The sequence below is a fragment of the Haliotis rufescens genome, unplaced genomic scaffold (assembly GCF_023055435.1).
Source record: "Haliotis rufescens isolate VD_foot unplaced genomic scaffold, xgHalRufe1.0.p SCAF_109, whole genome shotgun sequence".
Lineage (NCBI taxonomy): Eukaryota > Metazoa > Mollusca > Gastropoda > Lepetellida > Haliotidae > Haliotis > Haliotis rufescens.
Window position 1 is genome coordinate 494,279 of NW_025963790.1, and position 22,103 is coordinate 516,381.

General features: G+C 39.3%; 1 protein-coding gene across 4 annotated transcripts in view; it reads left to right on the forward strand.

Annotated features, from left to right (window-relative positions):
* LOC124114872 (CCR4-NOT transcription complex subunit 4-like) overlaps positions 1-4,174 on the forward strand; it is a 28,022-nt gene extending 23,848 nt beyond the window's left edge. For all 4 annotated transcript variants that reach the window (XM_046475660.2, XM_046475663.2, XM_046475661.2 and 1 more), the window contains 2 exons: positions 304-522; positions 1,320-4,174. In XM_046475660.2, coding sequence (XP_046331616.1) covers positions 304-522; positions 1,320-1,327 — 227 coding nt within the window. In that variant the 3' untranslated portion in view covers positions 1,328-4,174. The remainder of the gene's footprint in view (positions 1-303; positions 523-1,319) is intronic.
* Positions 4,175-22,103: the final 17,929 nt, after the last annotated feature.

Sequence of the window (22,103 nt, forward strand, 5' to 3'; positions counted from 1 at the left end):
CAAGCTGCCTTTGTCATCCATATTACTCATTGGTAGTGTGAAAATATGTTTCTTGAATGTAAATGTTGTGTTGATTTACCTGCTATTATGTTCTTGTTTTAAATGTTCATCAAATTATGTTAAACCCCCAAAATGGCTTTGAAATGTTTTCAGTCTCATTTTGTTTGTTATGTGTGTAAGTATTGCCATTATGTAAACACATATGCCATGTTGTCATCTGTTACTCTTCTATAACTGCATGTGGTTTAGTGTAATATGTTCTTTGCTGTGCACTCTTTTATGTTCTGCTTTTTCTCTCTTCAGGTAATACAGAAAGTGCTCCCCACTGGCTAAAGTCAATCCACCAGCTGACAGAAGTAGACACCCCCAGCCCTAATCACAGACTTCCATTTGTGCAACAGTTCCCGTCATTCTCAGCTGCCAGCATGTGGCCCCCTCAGACACACAACCCACCCCCTGGGTTCCAGGCTCCAATCAGAAATAATACAGTTCAGCACCCAGAGCCACACAAGATTTCTGAAGGTGAGACACCTGTAGTCGGTAATCATTTTGTCATCAATGTTTACATGCATGGATCATCAGCATTAGAAATTGTCACTAGTCCTGTAGTCCTGGTCAGACTACCCAATAGTTAAGGTATCATAAGGACGAGTAGAAATTTGCTCTTTTTAAAGGGTTTTTGCTATATCTTATCATTAGAAGGACCAGTGGACTAAAACTGTCAGTTTCTTTTTTCATGGGATGTTTTTTTTTGTGCAAGACCACCATCATTTCAAGCTTTCCTCCATCAATGTGACAGCTGCGATATTACTGAAATATGATTCACAGTGACTTCTGCCAAACTCACACACTCACGCACCCATTCTTAACTCAAAAGGTGTGTCTGCTTATGGCTTCCATCTTGATGTAATCATGAAAACGTGAACTGCTCTGAATGTTCCTGTTGAGCAGCTGTGCCTTTGTACTATGCCTTCTATGTCTGTCTCACAATGTGATGACATTCAACCTCCACGACATTGAGGCGGTATATTTGGCTCACTCCTAAAGAGCCACAAGGGATCCACAAGTGAGCCACTATGCAGAGTTGCATCCCTTAGTGTATGATCCAATGATTTTATGTTTGAATTCTAGAATTTCTGTTTGTCAACATCATGTCTGTGCTCTTGGTTTCACAAATGTGTCCTACGTTTAAGAACTGCATCGCTTCTGGCTTCTCTCCCACTTTAACCTGACAAACTCAGAAATTACTGAATCAATCCATCAATCATCAATCTATTGCTCGCTTGAATTGTAAAGATTTGTGTTGCATTATCTTGCAGGTCTTTAGTGTGGTTAGGCAACCCATGATATGTGCATCATCAGGCCAGCTCAACAAGCGACACCTTAAACATCTGCAGCCAGCCGGACAGATGGACAGACACATGCCCGCTCCTTGCATCCCTCAACAGAGGCTTCAACTCCGCTAGTTGCATGGTGTATTTATAGGCTTAAACCTAAGATAACATGTATACCATACAACTTCAAATAGTGCCCTATATTCTGCCCTTAGAGCCTGCAGGAACTTGACCTCTTGTGACTGGTTAACTGAATAACTTTGTTTGACTGGTTAACTGAAAAACCTCCTTTGAGCAGTTATCCTGAAGACCTTATATGTGACCAGTTGAATAAAATATGACTGGTGATCAGTTAATTGATATAGCTTATGTAAGTGTTGATACTGTTTAACATTTGAGAACCTATAAATGATCCCTGAATGAGTATGTGTCAACAAGAGAATACTTATCTTGTTCCCCTTTTCTCGCCACCAGTTAAGAGAACAATAGAAGAGGGTCCTGATGGGGTATACTGTTTAGCGCAACTGTTTTTTGTCTAAAAGATATGATGAATCTAATCTTATTGATTCTAATAAGCACTCTGTCTTGAATGTTTTATTGAGAGAGTGATTTAATGTTGATTCATTGATTGTATTAGAAACTTGGAAATGTAAAGTTATATATTTGGGATGTATGTCGATTTGACAGTTTGCTAAAGACTGAAATGCATTGTATATTGTGTATCGCCATGAAAATAATTGTTTAGGCTGCTGTCTTTATTGTGTGACAATGCATTGTTAGATATGGTTGAGTGTTGTGAAACCGACACAACAGATTTACTGAAAATGGACACATGAGGTCTTGTTCAAACAGGTTTATCCATAAAGGCACGTTTGCTCACCTTCAAAAGCTGTATCCACCTACATTCATAACCAGAGGTGATGACACCCCTTTCTAAGGTTACAAAAACAACAGTACTATGTACATTATGGGAAGAAGTTGGTATGTACTATTCAAGTATTTTGTTATGAATGGTGATGTTAATATTTTATTCCAAAGTATTTTGACTTTGTGTGGATCGACACATGCTCTGAGTAAAAGCATATGTTTGAAGTTATATGGTATCTTCAGATGATATTGTGACTGAAGAGGTAAGTACAGGTTTGAGTGAATAAGGCATCAAAGCAAGCTTTCCAAGTGGAATGGCACAGGATTTATTACACTGTGATCTTAAATGTACACTGTTTCCTCATACTGTTGGAATTTAGAACTTTTTTCTGATGATATGCCTTCAAGTTTTTGTTGCAGCTTTTTTGAAGTATCTTTTTCAAATTGATTACTTACTGTGTGAAGTCTTAATCTGAAGCTGATTTACAAACATAAATGAAATCTAATATACACTGTATGACATGTTATGACCGATTCCAATAATTCAAACTATTGAATGACATTTTGCACATTGTGACACTTGGAACATGTATGTTCCCTTGTAGTGTTAATGACAGAACCACTCTGGTACCACCTATATACTTTCATTTTCGGCCTCTGTTGTAAGAATGCATTTTTTCGCGATATTTTGGCAATAATATGTTTTGTATCATTCGCCAAGAAATGGACTAGCTGATATTTTTGCAACCCTTGATGCTGAGCTGTTTTTACTTATCTTGAGTAGAGTAATGATTCTGTTAATGCATATAGCCTCAAGTTTACTCGAGTAGGAGAATAGGAGATATATCAGTGACGCATCCTACAGGCTCCGTTCTGGACTTTGTTTTGAAACTTCAAATGATTGATGGCTTTGGTAAGCATGAAAGTTACTGGAGAAAGCTTTATAGGTATTGCTTCTGTAGCAGGGCAAAGAGGCGCCTCAAAGATGACACATATAACCTCTTTGGTTATGTGGACAAGGCGTCTGACCTTGGATCAGAAGTTCCGTGGTTTGAATCCCATCATGGAACTAGAAAGTTTTATGGCTGATGAATTTCAGTTTTTTTTGTGACAAACAAACGAAGGAGTAGAATGTCCATCTTAGATGACAGGTTAAGTTTCAAAAGTTTTTTATGAAGTTGAAAGTTGAATGAGTTGTTTAACATGAATACTACAAGCAACCTGCAATTCTTGAACGGAGCCATTTTACCCATTGTGATATTCGCATTTGTAAGCTGGCTTTGCAGCTGAATTTTTTTTTGCATGTTACCATCTTTTCCCATATGGATTCTACTGATGCACTTATATGTAAGCCAACCATTTGTATGATTCTTGGTCAAAATATGGCATGTGGTATAAAATCTATTGATGTATGCCAAGGATGAAGTATTTTTTCAATACGAGTTGGCTGACTCCTGGAATATTTTGACTTGGTATGGGATGAAATATGGACAATATTGATATGTATGAGGGCTGACTTGCTAAATATTATGCTGTATCTTATGACATTTCATTGTATATGTGATATTAGTGGCAAAGCATCAAGGGTTAGGGTTTCTGACTACTCCTAATGAAACCATCGTTGCCATGGAATGCAGGTTGGTTCGCACGCATTTTACATGAACTTGCGGGCTATTGTCGGTTCTTGCTGGAGTTTTGGGTTATTGCCTTAGCGCCTTCTACTTTCTGTGATGAATCTTATGGTCGCTCCAAATGCAGACATGTTTAGTCCAAGTGTTGGAAGCATACATGCTCATAACAGTTACTTGGTGATAATGGCGACGTTTTGTTATTATTGAGAGTGCTGCAAAATTCTATCTGATGGCCTGTTACTGACTGATACTGATAGGCCCTGATTGAATCTAATTTATGTCTTCTGTTGGTGGTAAAACTGACTAAGTTGTGAAAAAACTATTAAAAATATTGAAATGACATCTTTTTGTGTTTGTGATTTTTCCTGAAAACGTTTTTCTCTGCACAGGTGCTGTTAATGATCAGCCTGGAGCTAGAAGATAGTAGTCTTGTTATATTCTATAATTATCAAGCAGTTTGTGAAGGATTTAATGAAACTTTGTGTGTCTGCTTTATGGTGGTGCTGAGAATGGAAACAGACCCCTTATGACCGATATACAAGATGTCATCTTTGTAAATTATGTTTGCAATTTTCACGAACATCCCCAGTAATTGTAATTTTGTTGAAACTTAGTACACATCATCCTGAGAGTGGGGCATTGTCGTTAGGTTGTGAGTAACCATCGTTAAGAGTCAGGGTCATTTATTAGGTTGTTCTGCTTTAATTTATTGTATTCTAAACCAACCTCGTGTTTGTATGACATGCATGTAAGAACCTATGCCCGTGTTTTCAACTGAAAAAAAAATGATCGGATGAAATTAAGGGTCAAGGTAATTAAACCGGAAGTGCTTGTATCGTTTTTATTGTAGCTAGAGACATGGAACTTTCCATTTTAAAGTTATCTTGCATTGGATATACGTTTTCCCAAACTGGAAGTGATGTCATTAATTCAGAAGGGCTTACTTTTGGTATTCAGGGGCACATGATTAAATTGTCCTGCATTTGACAACATCCTGTGAGGTCAGCCATCACTTGATATGGTGCCAGGTTTTAGAAAATCACATGGGGAAGAGTAATGCATGGCATGATGGAACGCAATTCTAAGAAGAATCTTTCTTTCTCTCAAATATGTATAATGATATGTGTACAATATGATTGTTGCTCGGCAACAATCAAAAGAAGCGTTGACCCATTTCTTTGTAGCGAGTTCTGTCTGTCGAGATGGAAGGGGAAGGGCCTGAAACATATGGCATGGCAGGAAATGTTAACAAATTTCCATGTAGCAAGGTCCGTGGGTTTAAATTTTAGCGATATCTGCATGTCTCATCAGATCTACTTCATTATATAATATTACAACAATGTAGCTTTTACTTTGAAGGGATAAATGATGAAAAAAATATTAATAACTTCAGCACTGCAGATATATTAATGTCAACAGTATCACATCACTATGATTGTGTCAACTTAATACCCCATGTTCCTTAAAAATAGTAAATGTTTCAGGAGGTCATTGTTGTGAAAACATATTACTAGTGATGTTTTGATAATATGTTTGATTTCTACTTTTATATTACATAAATATTTAAATTGAAATGTGTCAAATCCTGATTCCTGATTTTGAAGGTACCACATGCAAATTGCAATTTGTTTTGTCTTCTGGGTTACACGTGCACTTTATGACTGACAGTATTGCTACTTGCATGAATACGTTGTTATGCTACAAACTTTTTTGCGCCGTGTTGATCCTCTGGATCAAAGTTATCTTGTTAACGATCTTGATTATTGATCAGAGGTATGACCGCAACTCATTTTCGACTAAGCGCCACAACTCGGGCAGTGTCGCCCTGTCTCGTGAGATCAATTAATTGTCTGAGGGGGAATCTCTGCTGTAAACTTTTCAATAAAAGAAAAGATTGAAGCATACTTTCTTAATTGTGTATGTATTTTGTGTGATCGATTATATTACGCAAATGTTAAGGGTAATGAAAAAAATAGTCTCTCGGTTTGTTTTGTCGTTTGAAACGACTTGGGTCTGTCTAGTCATATAACACACCTAATCTGCCTGTATATGGCAACGCTCACTAAAATCAAAACCGCACGAACACAAAAACGTAAACAAAAATTTTAAAATCTATTTATGACTCACATTTAAACGGCTACAAACCAGTGCCTGATCAAAATGAAAAAAAAAAATGTAATGGGGTTTGTAAAGGAAAACTTGCTATTCTGTCACACTTCAGCATATTGTTACAGATCATTTATACAATATTTATGTCTACGTGCATTTTATGTTTCTTTACCAATCTGGTCATATATAATTTACGTCTCCTGTCCCCACGAGTGTCAATAAGAATAATTCCAATTTGATGTCTACATATTCAGTATTACCTGCTTCCCCGATATACATTTCACTGGACTCGGGCTTCCGACCAGAAATAACCGACCGTCAACCAAGCCTACTGTCAAATGTACCACCAGATAATGTCGGTGTTCATAGATGTCACTGTCAATCGTCGCCACTAATAAATATGATGACTTGCCCCTGCACAAAGTCGCGTTTTTGTCATGACGTCTTGCCTCTTAATGCCTAAACAGGAAATATGTAACACACATTAAAAAAACAACTAAATGCAGCATGTGTCCCCTTTTCGAAAATTATCTTTTCAATAAAAAGTTGTGAAATGGCGTTTACGCCGCGATCAAGATTATTAGACTTCAATAGCGACATGCATGCGTGCATGCGTCTCTGTGTGTTACTTGTATTAGCCCGACTAATCCCGACTTAATAGTACTAGCCCATTGAGATAGCATGCAGCATTTAATTGAATACTCCACTAAGACAGTGTACTGACGCCGAGCCGACCAATTCTAGTTTTAGCCCCGAAATGCCGAGCGCCAGGCAAGGTAACAAGTACCATCATTAAACGTCATTTGGTATGACGCGGTCGTGGATCGAACCCCGACCTCTACTACTAGACCACGGAATTTTTTTTAAAAGAAAGGGGGAAAGAAGACGTATGTTGCCAAGTGAATGACGTTACAAAGGAAATATAGTCCAAGAGATGGGAGCGATTTATTTCACCGAAGAGGTCCATACAAGTTAATGCTTGTATCCAGGACAAAATGGCTGGTTTTTTTCCAAAATGTTTGTCTTACAAAAATCTGATGGTCCATTTTCACACTAGTGGGCGCTAAAGTAATGACTCAGCATTCTTTTTACATAATACTTCCTAAAAGTAAATGGATGTTTTCATCACAACTAATACTATTTTCTTTTAATTTTTGGTGTCAAAATAAAGAGAATACAACAACCTACACAGTCATACACAAAACTTAAGCGTTCTGATATATTTCGGGTACAATAACCAATATTGACACTTTATGTTCATTTTCCTTCCTTCACATTAAAAACAAACATTGCATAAATTGTATTTTCTACAACAGAAATGTGTTAGAAATTAAGATAATATTTCTTAGCATTCCTTTAAATGTAATTTAAAGATTATTGCAAAATTAGTGACCATGGTCGTATTTTAAAAATTGACAAGGGAGAAAACTTCTTGCAATGGTATTCATAAAAGTTGTCATTTGGATACATTTTATGAAAAATAAAACCATCTGAGATAAGAATCTTTAGTTGATGGGTAATAAAGAGCACAAAAACATTTCTCAATAAATGTCAATACAAAGAGGTATTTTACAGCAGCTTCGATTAGGAGATGAACCTACTGTGTTTTGAAATTTGATGTCCCACTGTAGAGTAGATACCTCTTCTTCTAATTTGGAACCGAGTGCTTTCCACAGTAGGGTTATCTCCATTCTACCATGAAGGCAACAACGCTTGGAAAACGGTGCTCTCTTGCAACACGTAACAATACAGGGTACAAAGGTTCGCAGTCTTAGAGCATTCTGAAAAAATGATCACAGGTAACAAATGTAACAATTATTTCTTAAGTTCAAGATTAAAAACACCATAATGTTGAGTATTTCAAAATAAGTGTTCAAAACACATAGTTTTTCAAAAAGAAATTGACAAATAACCCTGCACACTTAGTCCAAAGATTGTGCACTGTTTGGACTCACCAAGTCATTTCTTGGAAATCCGCGAGAGAAGTCATTTCTTGGAATTCGAACATGCCATTTTAATTGATGGGGTGACAGGTTGTAGAAATAGTTTTTAAATGCTAAAAGAATATATTTCTTCAACAAACTTAATGAATTAACATCATGATTGACATCATGAGCATCGATCCACGCAATTGGGATCGATGACATTTATCAACAAAGTCAGCGAGCCTGACCACCCGATCCCGTTAGTCGCCTTTTATGACAAGCAAAGTCACCTTTTACGGCAAGTGTGGGTTGCTGAAGACCTATTCTACCCCAGAAACTTCACGGGTCTCAGCAGATCTATGATGTGGTTCAACATTAACCTGTAGATTCACTGGGAATGAGCCTGCTGGTGCAATGTGATTACCAATGGAACTGGAGTATGAGTGAACAGCCGCCTTTTGGGGCTGCAGACTGTCAATTTGAAGTTTTCACAGATTCAATAAAAGCTTGAGAAAGAAAATTATGTGGACAGTTGTGGACCAGAAACAGTAGTTCGTGCGTGTTCTGAATTGAATCTCATGAAGTTTAATAAGTTGCTACGATTAAGTGTGCACTGACTTCAGTGATGTCGGGACATTGTTTTCACCTTTCGAAGGAAGCGAGAGAATCTAGGAGTGTTTTCCGATGGACTTTTAAATCCTCTACTGCCAAATCTTTACGGTGATGGTAGACGGAGATGGCAATGAATATTGATCACAAAAAGGTTTGTAAACAACATGTCATGAAGAAAGTTTCTTCAAACATAATGTTATATTTTACTGTCACTGTCGGTTGTTTCAACAAGGAAATAGTCTGTTTCGATTCTGGTTCCTAACATTTCATAAACATTTCATTCGAATGGAAAATATATGCTTTCGTTAAATCTCGAAATGTCTTCAACAAGGCAGTCAGGGTTACGTCCTAGAATGCCAAAAATATCAATCAAACGACCGTATTTCATCTATTAGACCCTAGGCCGTCTATTATTTTTGCGAGAGAGCCATTGACTCGGGGTGTATTTGACACCTGGCTTGTATTTGAGACCCAGCAAGTAATAGAGGAAATATTGATACGTTTTACAGTTCATATGGAGGTGGTCGATCGGCAGCCATTTTTTATAAATCGGTATGTAGGCTATCGATGTATTTATACCCACGTTTTTGTGTGAAAAGGCTTGATTTATTTGAAAGGGGTCTCTGTAGCAAAAAGGAAACCTTTTTAGCCAATCAGAATCAAGCATTCATCAATGTCATTGTAGAATTCAGGGTAAGCTACCATAACACCTGCGACATTTGGATGTGTCCAGTGCCAATATGATATACCTAATAAACTGCATTCCTGTGCATAATAATGAACATTAATGAATCGAAAAAATAATATATGTATTTTCGTTCCCATTAATAATCATTTTAGCCACTTGAATTACGAAAGAAACGAAATAGGAAATATATTGAAAATAAATGTGCTTTCATAAACTAGCGCTTATTATATAAAAAGCGCCGCCGTAGGCTTTATTTAGTAAACAAATATTAAAAACTCTCAACATCGCTGGGAGTTTTTCAATGACGTCTGCGTGTAGAGATAATAGATTACTGGGAGGAGTTTATGCCCACTCGATGACCCCTGACGTCACAGGGCATTGTTTCGCCGATGTGACTGGCAACAAAACATTCGTAACAACTTGTGTTATTACGGGACAATAGAATAGCTTCCCTTGATAAAGGGCAGTTACTCTGGCGGGCAGACCTTGCAATGTTTAGGTAATGTTTATGAGAGATGGGAAGAGTTTTTCGAACACAGAATTGAAGAATGACATTACATGATAATGAGGTTATCACGCTTGTGTGTTTGGGGATGGTAAATATCCTGTATTAGCCAAGGTAGCCAAGCCTCCCAAAATACAATGTTAATTCCTAATACCGGATATTTACCATTCCCAAACACACTCGCGTGATTACCGCATTATCATGTAATGTCATTCTTCAATTCGTGTGAGCAAAGTTACCTGGACAGAAGAGTAATATTGCTGACACCAGATACATTTGATGGAAGCATCTCTTGACAGAATAGGGGGCACAGGTGGCACAGTCGTCTAAGGTGCCGCGATTCGCTGTGCAGGGTTGCGTCCTTGGGCACGCCAGAAACCTATGATTGTGGGTTCGAATCCCGGTTCGCCCCGATTATGTTTCTATGTTTGTCAGCACCATACCCGTGCTCGTGGGACAGTGAGTTCTGTTTGTCGAGATGGAAGGGGACGGGCCTGAAGCATACGTCATGGCGGGAAACGTTCACAAATTTCCACGTAGCAAGGTCCGTGGGTTTAAATTTTAGCGACAACTGCATGTCTCATCAGATCTACTTCATTATGAAATAATATGACTACAATGTAGCTTTTACTTTGAAGGGATTAACTATGAAAAAAATATTAATAACTTTAGCACTGTATATATATTAATGTCAACAGTATCACATCATATACTTGTTAGCAGTCATTAACAAAAAAACAAAAACACAAGTAAACAAAAGTCTTTACGGCCATTTGTCATGCAACGCCTTTCAAATTTTCAACGTGAACGTGCCATCGGCATGTTGCAGACGGGAACGTCCGTAGCTGAAGTCGCAAGGACGAGGGGTTGTAGTCAATGGACTGTTTATGATTTACAGACGTGTCTACAGCAAACCGGTACAACCGCTGATCGCCCTCGGCCAGGTCGACCACGTGTGACGTCACATGCAGAGGATCGTCAGATTGTCTTACGTCACCTCCGTAACCGATTTTTGACCGCTACATCAAGCAGAAATGAACTGTTTAGGGGTAGACTGAGTGCGCAAACTGTTTGAAACCATCTGAGAACTGCTCACCTTCAAGCACGACGGCCATACTGCGGGCCGATTCTGACTCAATAACACAGACGTCAACGTCAATTGTGGGCACAGCGACACTTACGATGGACTCAGAGGAATTGGAATCAAGTCGTCTTCAGTGATGAATCCCGATTTAATCTTCGATTTGCTGATGGTAGGGCGAGGGTGTGGAGGCGCCGTCATGAACGTTACGCCCAGTGTTGTGTACAGGAAGTTGACAGATTTCGAGGCGGAAGTGTCATGGTGTGGGGTGCTCTCTGTGGCAATGCACGTTCCAGGCTTCTTGTCATCCATGGCAATCTCAACGCTGCTCCTTACCGCGAACAGGTACTGGCACCAGAACTTCTGCCTTTTATGGCAGCACATGGACCCGCTTTGATCTTCCAACACGACAATGCCAGACCCGACACGGCAATTTTGACAAGGAATTTCCTTCAGAATGCGGGAGTCAACGTCATGGACTGGCCGTCAAGGTCTCCCGACCTCAATCCCGTCGAACACGTCTGGGAGGGTCTTTGCAGAAGTCTGCGCACTCTCCAGAACCAACCACAGAATTTGAAAGATCTTGGCACCATTTTGCAGCAACAATGGCGTCGTCTTCCCAATCATGTGTTCACAAGCATCATAAGGTCCATGCGGAGGCATTGTGTGGCAGTTGTCAACGCACATGGAGGCCATACACTCTACTGAACTTGTGTGCCATCAGATTCACGTGCTTGGGACTTATGATTTAAACTGTTGATGTTATTACCGAATACCGTAGATGCTTGGAACAAATTATGGTTACCACCGTTAATTAAAATCCTTCTTTGGACATTAATGATACATTTGTCCGTTGTATATCATATATGGGATTACTTTTAAAAATGTGAAGTTTTTAATTTGACTCAGTATATATTAATGTCAACAGTATCACATCACTATGATTGTGTCAACTTACTACCCCATGTTTCTGAAAAAAATAGTAAATGTTTCAGGAGGTCATTGTTGTGTAAACATATTACTAGGGTTGTTTTCATAATATGTTTGATTTCTTCTTTTATATTACAAAAATATTTAAATTGAAATGAGTCGTTTCCTGATTTTGAAGGTACCACATGCAAATTGCAATTTGTTTTGTCTTCTGGGTAACACGTGCGCTTTATGACTGACAGTATGACTACTTGCATGAATACGTTGTTATGCTACAAACTTTTTTTTTGCGCCGTGTTGATCCTCTGGATCAAAGTTATCTTGTTAAATTAACGATTTTGATTATTGATCAGAGGTATGACCGCAACTCATTTTCAACTAAGCGCCACAACTCGGGCAGTGTCGCTCTACGTCTCGCTAGATCAATTAATTCGCTGCAGGGGAACTCATTTCTCTGCTGTAAACTTTTCAATAAAAGGAGAGATTGAAGCATAATTTCTTAACTGTGTATGTACTAGTATTTTGTTTTGATCTATTATCTTACACAAACGTTAAGGGTAATGAAAAAATAGTCTCTCTGTTTGTTTTGTCGTTTGAAACGACTTGGGTCTGTCTAGTCATATAACACAAATGATCTGCCTGTATATGGCAACGCTCACCAAAATCAAAACCGCACAAACACATAAACGTCAACAAAAATTTCAAAATCTATTTATGACTCACATTTTAACGGCCACTAACCAGTGCCTGATCAAAATGAAAAAAAAAATGTTAAGGGGTTTGTAAACTTGCTATTCTGTCACACGTCAGCACATTGCTACAGATCATTTATACAATATTTATGTCTACGTGAATTTTACGTTTCTTTACCAATCTGGTCAAATATAATTTACGTCTCCTGGCCCCACGAGTGTCAATAAGAATCATTCCAATTTTATGTCTTTTCTTTGAACATATTCAACATTATGTGCCCCGATATACATTTCACTGGACTCAGGCTTCGGACCAGAAATAACCAACTGTCAACCAAGCCTACTGTCAAATGTACCTCAAGATAACGTCGGTGTTCAAAGATGCCACTGTCAATCGCGCGATTAATAAATATGATGAATTGCCCCTGCACAAAGTCGCGTTTTGTCATGACGTCTTGCCTCTTAATGCCTAAACAGGAAATATGTAACACACATTAAAAAAACTAAATGCAGCATGTGTCCTCTTTTCGAAAATTATGTTTTCAATAAAAAGTTGAGGTGAAAAGGCGTTTACACCGCGATCAAGATTATTAGACTTCAATAGCGACGTGCAAAAATCTGATGGTCCATTTTCACACTAGTGGGGGCTAAAGTAATAACTCAGCACTTTTTTACATTATACTTCCTAAAAGTAAATGGATGTTTTCATCACAACTAATACTATTTTCTTTTAATTTTTGGTGTCAAAATAAAGAGAATACAACAACCTACACAGTCATACACAAAACTTAAGCGTTCTGATATATTTCGGGTACAATAACCAATATTGACACTTTATGTTCATTTTCCTTCCTTCACATTCAAAACAAACATTGCATAAATTGTATTTTCTATAACAGAATTGTGTTAGAAATTAAGATAATATTTCTTAGCATTCCTTTAAATGTAATTTAAAGATTATTGCAAAATTAGTGACCATGGTCATTTTTTAAAAGTTGACAAGGGAGAAAACTTCTTGCAATAGTATTCATAAAAGTTGTCATTTGGATACATTTTATGAAAAATAAAACCATCTGAGATAAGAATCTTTAGTTGATGGGTAATAATTTGAAACCGAGTGCTTTCCACAGAAGGGGTTATCTCCATTCTACCATGACGCTTTGAAAACAGTGCACTCTTGCAACACGTAACAATACAGGGTACAAAGGTTCGCAGTCTTAGAACATTCTGAAAAATGATCACAGGTAACAAATGTAACAATTATTACTTAAGTTCAAGATTAAAAACACCATAATCTTGAGTAGTTCGAAATAAGTGTTCAAAACACATAGTTTTTCAAAAAGAAATTGACAAATAACCCTCCACACTTAGTCCAAAGATAAATGATTAAATCTCTACCAACCTGCTGTGCACTGTTTGGACTCACCAAGTCATTTCTTGGAAATCCGCGAGAGAAGTCATCTCTTGGAAATCGAACATGCCATTTCCATTGATGGGGTGACAGGTTGTAGAAATAGTTTTAAAATGCTAAACGAATATATTTCTTCAACAAACTTAATGAATTAACATTCTACTATTTATTTTGCATGTGTAAGTTTTATTCGTTAGGTAGCAATTACTCCCAGTAAAAAATAATAAATCAAAATAAACGCCTCTCCATCCCGAAGCAGATCTATATGTATGTATGTATGTATGTATGTATGTATGTATGTATGTATGTTGTTTAACGCCACAATCGGCAATATTCCGGCTATATGACGGCGGTCTGTAAAATAATCGTGTCTGGACCAGACAATCCAGTGATTGACATCATGAGCATCGATCCACGCAATTGGGATCGATGAAATTTATCAACCAAGTCAGTGAGCCTGACCACCCGATCCCGTTAGTCGCCTTTTACGACAAGCATAGTCACCTTTTATGGCATGTGTGGGTTGCTGAAGACCTATTCTACCCCAGAAACTTCACGGGTCTCAGCAGATCTATGATGTGGCTCAACATTAACCTGTAGATTCACTGGGAATGAGCCTGCTGGTGCAATGTGATTACCAGTGCAACTGGAGTATGAGTGAACAGCCGCCTTTTGGGCTGCAGACAAGTCGGTTATTTGAGAGGAGGAATCTGCATGATTTGACTTGTCAATTTGAAGTTTTCACAGCTTCAACACAAGCTTGAGAAAGAAAATTATGTGGACAGTTGTGGCCCAGAAACAGTAGTTCGTGCGTGTTCTGAATTGAATCTCAACAAGTTTAATAAGTTGCTACGATCAAGTGTGCACTGACTTCAGTGATGTCGGAAAATTATTTTCGTCTTTCGAACGAAGCTAGAGAATCTAGGAGTGTTTTCCGATGGACTTTTAAATCCTCTCCTGCCAAATCCTTACGGCGATTGTAGACGGATGGCATTGAATATCGATCACAAAAAGGTTTGTAAACAACATGTCATGAAAAAAGTTTCTTCAAACATTTTTTATAATGTTATATTGTCACTGTCGGTTGTTTCAACGAGGAAATAGTCTGTTTTGATTCCGGTCACCATTGAATGTTCCAAACAGTATCATAAACATTTCATTCGTATGGAAAATACATGCGTTCGTTAAATCTCGAAATGTAATCAATGAAGCAGTCAGGGTTGCGTCCTAGAATGCCAAAATGCCAAAAATATCGATATCAAACTACCGTAATTTCTTCTATTAGACAGTGGGCCGTCTATTAATTTTGCGAGAGAGCCGTTGAATTGGAAATATAATATTATATATAATATATATATCGTATTGGAAATGACAAAGTCGAGCGGTACATGATTGAAATACAGAACCGACAACAGAAAGAAGGCAAGTCGATACAGGATCTTGGGCAAGCCATACGCCGCGTAGCTAATCTTGCATATCCTGGTGTGACTCAAGATTGTAAGATTGCTTGAAACGCAGTCATTTCAAATCCCGCCAGTTCCGCTGACAAAGAATAGATAATTCTTCTCAAGAAGTCGGGGAATGGTTTGTATATAGTTGTAAATATTGTATGGAGATCTGTCAAACTGTTGTTGGATACTGATTCCAAAGAGAATGTGACGTCTCAAGAACAGTATCTTACATTTACAGAGGGTCAGATGTGTCCTGAGTTATTAAATAAAGTACTGTCGGAAATGCTAGAAAACTGCTTTTTTGGCTTCATTTAATACATACGAGTCATAGGACTATTAAAAGAGCATATATCAAAATAACGAAATTGCCTTAATCTAGCCTGTCCTAACTGACACTGTGATTACCCTTAAAATGTACTTTTACAGGTAAAATGATGATCAACTTAGAAAATATTCGTGTGTTGGCATGCATGTATGAAATAGCCTATAACCTGAGGTAATTGCCTGACACCTGTCCCGAGGTGTTGACCTCACGCCGTCCCGCGCATTCTCACATGTGCAAATGTCACAAAATATTGCTGTTATTGTACTTAATTGACATAGGCGTTGATCGGGTAGCAATTAAGGATATGTACTGCATTATATTAGGTTGGAAACATGATGGAATAGTTAAGAGCTATGAAACGGGATGAGTATTAGAAGGTTGCGGTTTTGGAATCCAGAAGTATTTCTTGTTCTACAGATAATGTCTTGAGGTAGCATTTATCTCCCGCTGATGACGTATATGAATCTGTACTTTTGAATGTTGTGTTTTGTCATGCCATGAACCCTTTACACTTAGTCAAGATGGGCACAACAGGGTTCAGCTCACAATGTCTGACTGGCGTACGTAAGACAACGTGACCGTGTTGTGCCGCCAGTACACGTGTCCTGTATTTTACAGGGTTCTTATTTATCCGAATTTTCTCCATGATTTGAACTTTCGTTTCATATGACCTGAAGTAGACAATGTCCTAAATTCCTGTATGGCGTTATCTATGACAATGACACTGACGTTGGGCAATAGCTGAAGTTCCAACCAGTCTATGAACACATCACCTCCTATAATTTCCTTATGAAAATCACCAGTTTTCTTTTTCGCTTCAAAAACTAGCACACATCCATCAATAAGCACCATGTCATTGCAGCGTGCAAAACAATGACAGGATTACCTTTACCTGATGGTCTATGGGTGCTTTTTGTCCATCTGCCGGTAGCAACATGTAGTCAGTGGAATGATTCATCAAGGTAAATTATCTGGACGCCCTGACTCTGATAGTTATGAATGGTTCTGAGATAATATGACCTCATAGACAGGATTGAATATTTTCACCTGAAAAGAGCTCGGTCATCGCCACGTGCAGTGTATCGATATCCCATCTCTCGGAGAGCAATAGTTAGTGCAGTTAATATTAATTGTATCCTTAATTCCTCCCAAATTTTACCACAAGTCGTGGTTACCTGCTGCTCGTGAAGCTTGAACACTTTACGCCTAATCACCCTGTATCAAAGCTGTCTAATATCCTTTTACGTCCCGATTTTGTTTTTGAGACCACCCCTATACCTGTTTTGTTTTATTTATCACACCGTAGACTTGATGGTATGAATGGGAAACCATATAGCTTGGGCAGTTCGGTAATTCACCCTATCTAAATTAATAAATGGTTTCCCTCTATCTCTCTAAAGTGTAAAGAACTTGCATGCATTTCCCAATAGGGACTCCATATCTTGTACCATGGTTATAGCTATGCAAGTGTAATGTAACATGCATCATGGAAGCAATGTTAGATGTGTGTGATTAGATGTGTTTTGAAGACTACATTATTATCATTGTAACGGAGTCACGTGCGCATGTTTCTAAAGTCCGATTCAGACTGACATCATTCCTGTTTTCGTTCGAATTTGTCTCCTGTAAACTTGTCGATAGGATTCCTTGTGACTGAAATACTTCAAACCACAGGTAGGTCGATCGGTAGTTACTCGATATTTCAATAACAACAGTCTGTGAAAAATTCTATCCTTTTTTAACAGGCAAAAAACAGTTTTCTAGCATTTCCGACAGTACGTTACCTACTTCTGACGAAGTGAAACATGCAAATGGAAGTAGTCTCAAGTTGTATGGCAGGACCAGGATGACGATTCAGGTCAAGACTGTCAGCAAACAAGTTGACTTCCTTGTAGCAGGCATCAGAGGGTCAGCTATATTGGGACTAGATTTGTTTATTTTGTTTGTTGTAGCAGCAATATTCCAGCTATATGACGGTCGTCTGTAAATAATCGAGTCTGGACCAGACAATCCAGTGATTGGTATCATGAGCATCGATCCATGCAATTGGGATCGATCACATGCATCAACCAAGTCAGCGAGCCTGACCACCCGATCCCGTTAGTCGCCTCTTACGACAAGCATAGTCGCCTGGGTATCATGCAGAAAGTAGAGGTACTGTAAGTCCCCATGATCCCCTGCGAGGTACCCTAGCTTTGGTTACTGGTGGCCTATAGCTCGTATACATGATATTGTCATGCTCAAATATGTTTCATAAATTGTTTTTAAATATAATATGCTCAAATATGTTAAATGAATTGTTTTAAATATAACTTTACTTAAATGACTCAATTTCAAACATATTAAACTTGGTCTCGTCGCTATATGGCCGAAATAATGCCGATGCGACGTTAAATTTTAACTCACTCACTCTAAAATTACGATGTCAATTACTGGATTGTCTGGTCCAGACTCGATTTTTTACAGACCGCCGTCATATAGCTGGAATATTGCTGAGTGCGGCGTTAAACAACAAAAAACAAAAACAAAGTATGCCCCCAACAGTAGAGGTATTGATCGTGAAAAAGAAAGTCCCACTAACGTTTGTAAACCACACTACTTCTGATAATTGAAAACAGTTGAAATGAAACTACAGTGGAATCTTTCCAAACGGACTTCTGTGTAATCGAAAGTTTAGGCAGAGGTCTGGATTGGTGAGAGAGAATGTAATAGAAAATTAGAATGCAATAGAAAGGGTGACAGAAATAATATTAGTTATCATAGTTAACTCGGGATCGTTAATGTCGCATTGACAGAAATCCGGAATAGTCACAGTCCGGTTTTGTTAGATTCCACTGTATGGCTGGCTGTTTTATGTCGTCAATGCAATGTGCATGTCGATTGTCAACAGAGCAGAACAGAACGTTTCACGCCGCGTTTTACGGCATATGAAGTACAACAAACTTGAACAAGTTCATAGAACGTGAGTGAGTATGGTTTTATGCCGCCGTTAGCAATATTCCAGCAATATAACGGCGTGGTCACCCGAAATTGGCTTCACTCATTGTACCCATGTGACGTTTAACACACACACACACACACACACACACACACACACACACACACACACACTCTCTCTCTCTCTCTCTCTCTCTCTCTCTCTCTCCCTCCCCCACACACACATACACATGCGTACGCACACATACGTACATACACACACACACATACGTACACACACATGCGTACGCACGCACGCACAAACACACACACACACACACACACACACACATACACATGCGTACGCACACATACGTACATAGACACACACATACGTACACACACATGCGTACACACACACACACACACACACACACACACACACACACACACACACACACACACACACACACATTAAAGCCGTTCAGCTATTTATTGTCTGTTTAGCAGGCTCAAATAAATCCCTTAAAGATTTGAACCAAGGTTTTGACTGATGGTGTTAAAACAAAAATAATAATCAGAATTAATTTCGGATTCGAAATACAATCAAGTGATCATGAAACGACAAAGAACGCAACAGGACGCAGCGAATCGTGCCACCCGTGCCCGGGCCAAGAGAAGAAATACACGAAGATCGTGTCTCAGTCACAGACAAGTTGTGACGTCGCTCCCAGTGGATTGGTGTCGCGGCAATGGTGCGAGTTTAAACCTCAGTGTGGGATGTCATGACAGTATGGGAGTATTTGAATAGATAAATATACCTGATCTCAATAGGGCTAGTTGCAACAAGTACGTTGTCATTAAATTCACCCACCTTACCCAAGAAGGTGTTGATTCGATTGGTCAATGCTAATCCAATAATGAGTCGAGGCGTTTCTTCCTGGTTCGGTTCAAGTCGATCAGCGCTTTGACATTGTGGAGAAAATAGACTCGTTGAATATGATTTGAGGGTTGCTTGCATGTCATAAGTCAAGTACAAAGAAGTTCATGGGATTGCGTTACAGAGATGTAGGGTTTGGGAGATCTCGACCGTGTGTAGCAGATTGACGAGCGTGTAACAGAGCGACATAATAGGGTCTTTGTGAGTACAGACACCCGGAATCGGGGCAGTCGGTGGCGTCTCAGCCAAGTATTCAGGCCTCACTGTTTCCATTTTATCGTAAAGGCCTAGAGCTTTCCTCAGAACTACCTATCTTTGGTAGGTCGAAAAAAAATAATTGTGTACCCTCATGTTTATGACTTTACTTTGTTTTATTGAAGTTGTTTTGTTGTATTGATGTAAGCAATAAACCAGGCTAATGCTACATTAAGTGAACAATTTTAAATAATTGACATGTACACAACATCGCGTCGTTACCATACAGTGATGGAGTTTCTGCTTGTGACACAGAATGCTTTGTTCATAGATAGTGTGTTCAATCATTTTTTTCATCAATGATCATATTCCTGTTTATCCCACTTAAAGCGGTCCCAGGTTTATATAGATATATATATATATATATATACTGTCACAACGCAATGGACAGAGAACACATAGGTGGAAGCCAATAGGGACATGAAGCCAATTAAACAGTAAAAGTGATTATTGCTTGATGAGTTCATAGTAGGCGGATGAGTATACATTGACAAGAATGTCCCCTACCCACAGTTGACGGTGGGTGGTCTGACTGGGAGGTAAGGGTGACCGACTGTACGGCCTCGTGTGGAGGGGGGTTACAGGTGTACATCGAGACAAGGAGCTGCACCAACCCACCCCCGAGTCATGACGGAGCATCTTTCCAGGCCTTGAGGCTAAACGGGGCCACGGGTGGCCCAGTCGTCTAAGGCGCCGCGATTCGCTGTGCAGAGTTGCGTCCCTTGGGCACGCCAGAAACCTATGATTGTGGGTTCGAATCCCGGTTCGCCCCGATTATGTTTCTAGATTTGTCAGCACCATACCCGTGCTCGTGGGTTTCACCGAAGTGGTAAACGTCTGGGACCTGCGTCACTTCGGGCTTTCCTCCCACATTAAGGTGACACGCCGTGATATATCTGGAATACTGTTAAAAGCGGCGTTAAACCCAACTCACTCGCTCACTCACTTGAGGCTTAACAGCGCACTGAGGCTTGCTGTCTTGAACCATGCCAAGGTGAGACACATGATTCTTAAAACGAATCGGTCTGTACAACGGTCACTCTCTATACCAGTTCCTTTGTTTACTGATAAGTTCATCGTAAAATATATCAATATCAATATTGTGTCAACGCAAAAGTCTCCTTGCTTTGTAATATGATGCTGACCCATGAAGATCCGGAGCAGAATAGGTCTTCAGCAACCCATGCTTGCCGACTATGCTTGTCGTAAGAGGCGACTAACGGGATCGGGTGGTCAGGCTCGCTGACTTGGTTGATTCATGTCATCGATCCCAATTGCGTGGATCGATGCTCATGATGTCAATCACTGGATTGTCTGGTCCAGACTCGATTATGTGCGACGTTAAACAACAAAACAACCAACCATCTTACAGTATTTGGTCTTAAAGCGAATTTTCAAAATGAAAATCTTTTTAAACCTGTATTTAAAACTATCTGTCGTCGACACGTTTATACCAGCGTCACAGGATTTCAGTCAGTTTCAGCATTAATTATAAGTCCCGTATACAGAAGGTGAAGCAATAAGGGAGTCTCAATTCCGAGTGGACCCGTGAAGAATAGGTCTTCAGCAACCCATACTTGTCGTAAGAGGCGACTAACGGGATCGGATGGTCAGACTCGCTGACTTGGTTGATGCATGTTATCGATCCCAATTGCATGGATCGATGCCCGTTGTGTTAATCACGGGATTGTCTAGTGCCCGACCACTTGATCCCGTTAGTCACCTCATAGGACAATAATGGGTTGCAGAAGACATATTCTAACCCCACTTGACAATTAATTAATGAGCGAACCTTTAGACCCTTGAAGATCCGGAATAGAATAGGTCTTCAGCAACCCATGCTTGGCGTACAAGGCGACTAACGGGATGGGCTGTGCAAGCCCACTGAGATACCATGTCACAATTTTGACATGAATACCCACACAGACACAACATACTGAATCTGAGCCGACCAGTCCCTGTTTTAGCCACTTAATGCCGAGCGCCAGACATGGTAACACCAAGAAGTATAATCTGTTTACGTCTGTCGGTATGACGTGGCCGGGGATCGAACTACCGACGTATCTCTTTCTGGGCAAGCGCTCTATCCACTAGGCCACGGAGGCAGTTAAGAAACCAACACATGGAGCAATTAATTTGATTTAATCCAAATAGTATTCAGACACAGAAAGAGAAGTGCTATCAAAGTGTACATGAATAGTATTATAAGATAAGAAAGAGAAGACATCTTCAAGTTGGTAATGACAGTTCAACATTTGGTGGCCATCAGTGCATATCGGCATGTGTAATTGTGCTTCCTTATCGTTGTTATAACCAGTTTAGGGTCGGCGTGCACATAAACACGTCTACCTGGAACACCACATTCACATGGGTGACAATGAAGCCATAGAAAGTCATACGACGATCAGTGAACACTGGATAATTGCGCACT